Source organism: Callithrix jacchus, chromosome 2 (genome assembly GCF_049354715.1).
Source record: "Callithrix jacchus isolate 240 chromosome 2, calJac240_pri, whole genome shotgun sequence".
Classification (NCBI taxonomy): domain Eukaryota; kingdom Metazoa; phylum Chordata; class Mammalia; order Primates; family Cebidae; genus Callithrix; species Callithrix jacchus.
The window spans coordinates 46,980,616-46,985,296 of NC_133503.1; the positions used below are offsets into that span (position 1 = coordinate 46,980,616).

A 4,681-nucleotide genomic window follows, 5' to 3' on the forward strand; every position below is an offset into this window, starting at 1 on the left:
ACAAAAACATAAATATCTCTGCTCATAAACTTCCTACCAGAACTGAAACATGAGGGTATGTGAAAACTTGGCATCCTAGGTTAAACAAGGATATTAAAATGGTTATGTCTTGAAGAGATGATAGGATGTGTGGGGACACTACAATCAGAAAAGTTAACTGGCCTGACAGCAGGCCACAGCACAAGGAATCCTTGAAAAGATCCATTGACTGGTATGCCTTGATATTATTTTTAAGTGGGGCAGAAGTGACAGGAAGCAGTAGGTGGAAGAAAGTCTATTATTTGTTATTTTTCTGGTGTCATGTATTGCAGCTCCTATGTCAAATGTATCACCCAGTGGTGGATCCTTCTTATGATGCCAACTGCCCTAATGTGACGTCACCTGTTTGTGCTACAAATGGCCACACTTACCAGAATGAGTGTTTCTTTTGTGTTGAATAGTGGTAAGTTAAGAATAAAGTGCCATTATTTTTTCTCTATACTGCTTCATAGAAATTTCAAAGAAATGTAGTCAAGGAATTGGATTTTACTGATGCATAATTTTTTTTAAAAAACAGCCTCTATTATTCACAAAAACTGGGGACAGACTACAGATAGAGTGAAGAAAGAAAGTCTCCTTGAATTTAGTTAGTATTCAAAGTTGAATCATTTAAAAAAGAAAAAGGGCTTACCTAATGTTCTGGGAGAACTGTATAGAGATTATATTTCTAAGTAATCAATAGGTTATATTCAGGTAATGAATGGAAGTCTAGTTATTTTAAACAAACACTCAACACTTTTTATAACTGACATTGACAAACCTATGAATAGCACCTATCAGTGTTTGGTAGCTATTGAGAGGCATAGAAAAAGATGCAGATGCAGCTATAGACATAGACAAAGGCATAAACATAGATGCAGGTGTAGATACACACATAAGTAGCAAAGTGGTTTTGTGGTCTTATATGTGTCAAAATGGACAGCCAACTTTTCATATTGTTTTTGCCTTTCAAATAAATTCATTAGGAAATTTAGACTAAAAAATTAATAATATTCCTTATGATATATATTTAGCTCTATTCAAAATTATATTCACAAATCAGTCCTGTGTCATGCCAGTTAACTCCGTCATGACCTGTGAGATCTTCTGTGTTGGAGATCCCCAAGACTATCCTCAGGCTTGAGGATTCATGAGGACTCAAAAAACTCAGAAAAGCTGTTATATTCATGGTAAATGTTCGTTACAATGAACAGATACAAATCGAAATCAGGAACAACCAAAGATGCATGAGGTGGAGTCCCTGAGACAGCAGGTGCAACTTTCCAGCTGTCTTCTCCCAGTGGAGTCGCAGAGGTGATACTTAATTCTCCCTGCTACCATGACAGCACACAAGTAGTATTGCTTGCCAGGGAAGCTCACCCAAGCCTTGGTGTTCAAACATTTTATTGGGGGTCAGTCAGGTAGGCATAGAATACCTACATGGCTGATCTTAAATACTTAATCGCCAGCTCTTCCCCAGCCAGAGATCAAATTGATGCAGAGTGGTTCAGGACCCTAGGCAAACAACAACAGGTATTCATTATAAATTTCATGACTAGCATAAACTCTTTGGCAGGCCCAGGTCCTAGATATACAAACACACCATATTGCACAGAATATTCCAAGGGCTTATAAGTTATATCTCAGGAGCTGGTTTGAGCACCCAAGCCTGCTGAGCCAACTCTTCTGCACATCTTTCTTTGAAAAGAATCCTCATGAGCTTCTAGTATCATGTTGCCATCCCATAAGGATTATTCAATTTCAGAGGATAATTAAAATGTCCTTTAAAGAAAAAAAATGTAAATAGAAAAAATGTTAAGTTAACCAGGTCTCTAATGTTGGCTCTAGTGTTCCCATTCAAAGATGAATGAGAATTCGGGAGTGTTATCAGACTTTGTAGAATAATTCAGTGACATTATCCTTCCTTCCTAATGTGATTACTGTTGATTTCTCAGGAATGAGATAATCAGAAAAGAGACTTGGAAATGTCTTTGTAGCTCTTCCATGTAAGATTTCTGTTATACTCTGTGGTATTTGTACACACACTACTAAAAAGAGAAGTAGAAGAGGGTCTCACCCATAACGCCCTGGCCTTTGGAAAATCACATAGATTGAGGCAGAGACACAATGTGAGTCTTGATCTGCCAGACTATTACATCACAACTTCCCATAAAGATCATTCTGAGATTCCTTTCAGGCTCATAATAGGAAAGGTGAGGAGGCTGTAACTTCATGGAGCAGTGTTAGCAACTCAAAGATCAGGACTCAGATCTCTTTGGCAAAAATGGGGAAGAGGTTTAAGAAAAATCCCTCCCTCCCTTCCTCCCTCCTTCTCTCTTTCTCCTTCCTTCCTTCTTCCCTCCCTCCTTCCCTCCCTCTGTCCCTTTCATTCCTTCCTTCCTTCCTTCCTTCCTTCCTTCTTCTTCCTTCCTTCCTTTCTTCCTTCCTTCTTCCTTCCTTTTCTTTCTTCCTCCATCTGTTCTTTCTTCCTTTCTTCCTTCCTTGGGCTTCTAGGTCATCCCCCAGAAGCTGGTAATAATTCCTGATGTGATAATTCCTTCCTTGCTTCCTTCCTCCCTCTCTCCCTCTTTCCTTCTTTCCTTCCTTTCTACCTTGTAACTCTGAGAGATGTACTGTGACCACTCTAGCAGTTACTTCTCAATCTAAGAATAAACAAATAGCCCTGCTGGTTAAAGCAGTTAAAAAGTGTTCAGTAACATTTTATAGCCAATATGAGCACAGTTCATATCAAATGTATCTTATTGTGGAGCACAGAAAATTGATTCGAATGGTAGGAATGGCACAGTGACATGTATATTTGCTTAATTATCCATATGACCTGAATGTATAAACTTAGCATTCATGCCATTTCTATATCTTGGGGCAAAAAGAATAGTCCTAGTGCTCTTTTGAGTGATGGGAGGAGAAGGGTGATTCCTCAGTCTCTGCTCTTGGCAATGTTTTGAAGAAAAAGCCCTGGCAAATTGGACTTACCACCCACAGAGATACCTGCAACTTGTGAACAATGTAAAATCTTTGAAAAATAATGATGAATCCAAGACTTGACTAGAATTGATAGATTCATATTCACTATCCTTAGTGAATCCCTCAACTCTACTCATTCTAGCACTCTGACAATATATGCTCAGCAAAGAGAGGATTGCATGAAACTGAGTCCATACTCTTAAAAGGCTTGTGGTCTTATTTGGCAAAAAGAACATGTGCATATAAAGTTGATCAGAATAGAAAGCAACCTTTGTTTTGTTGGACAAAAATGGTGGTTTAATAAGTTTTGAGATCGTTGATAGAATTTACCCAAGAATACAGGTTTCCAACTTGCTTAGTGATACTAAGCAAGGATTGCTCAGGCTTAAATAAGCAGCAGCTGCCACATAGTCACTCTTTGTTCAAATGGAGATCACGTGCTCCAAACAACCATGGTTCTTCCTCCCTCTTTTGTGGTGGAAGTGGCTCCCATCACTTATTTATATAGGCTCCTAGCATTTATGTTTGCAATTCCTCAACCAAATGAGTGGATTAGATATATATCAAAGGTGAGCCTGATTATAGGAGTTGGAGTTGGAAGTCTCTTGAAGAATGAGAGGGCTATAGGAGTTTTAAAGAAATGAAACACAAGAAAATAGATTGGTCAATCTACACAGTGCCAACTGTTACAGAAAACACTTGGAATTGAGAAAGTGTGCAGTGTCTTTAGAGATGTAATACAAATATGATGCTGAAAGGAATAGTAGATATTTTTAGAGAATAGTAAAACATAAAGATGGAAAAATAATGCAGCGGCTTGTCTTCCATGAAGCATAAAGACCCAAGTAAGGGGAATGGGCTACAATCAATGGACAGTGTGAAAATAGTGAACAATTTGAGCACAGAGTGAATTGTGTGAATTATATATAGCATTATTGCTGTGGTTATCTTTTACCTCTTGGTTAAAAAAAAAAACTGGTATTTCTATGTTGAATGGAAAGGTATTGAGAAAGGAATTGGTAGGGGATGAAAAACTCTACATAAAACATTTCATAGGACACCTTTTGAATAATCAAGACATGGAGAGAGAATATACAAACTATGGTGGTAACAAAGCAAAGTTTTAAAAAAGGGATGTAAAGGGAATTTAAAGGCAGCTCCCTTTTCAGGAACTCTTTTAGAAGACAAGAAAAAGTACATCCAATACCAATGTTCACTTTCCTCATGACACTAATCTTCTTTTTTTTCTCTTCTCTTTAGGGAATTTGGTGATCATATTCAATTTGAAAAATATGGAAAATGTGATAAATGAGTAATAGAGTACAGAGTACCTATACTTGCTGATTCTTTTTTTTTTTTACTTAATTTGGAGTGTGAAGATGTTAATTAAATAATATCCCGATGCTTTACCTAAATTTCAAACAAAATGGGTGATAAAAATTAAGGAACTAAACTAACAAAAACCAAATATCACACTTATTACAGAAAAACAACAAAAGAGCTGATGCTCATTTCTATGTGTTGATTGTTTTAAGTTATCTTCCTCCCACTTTGGGTGGTTTAAATTCTCTTCACCAGTTGGTCTTATTAACACTACTCTCAATTAAACTTACCACCAAATGCAGGCCTAACTGCAGGATTATACACTGCCCCGTTAATATAATTAAAAGATGTGGAG

General features: G+C 37.2%; 1 protein-coding gene across 1 annotated transcript; it reads left to right on the forward strand.

Moving 5' to 3' along the window:
- Positions 1–323: 323 nt before the first annotated feature.
- On the forward strand, positions 324–4,315 carry SPINK13 (serine peptidase inhibitor Kazal type 13). Its single transcript, XM_035291882.2, is given in 2 exon segments — positions 324–442; positions 4,264–4,315. Coding segments are annotated over 2 exon segments (171 nt in total).
- Positions 4,316–4,681: the final 366 nt, after the last annotated feature.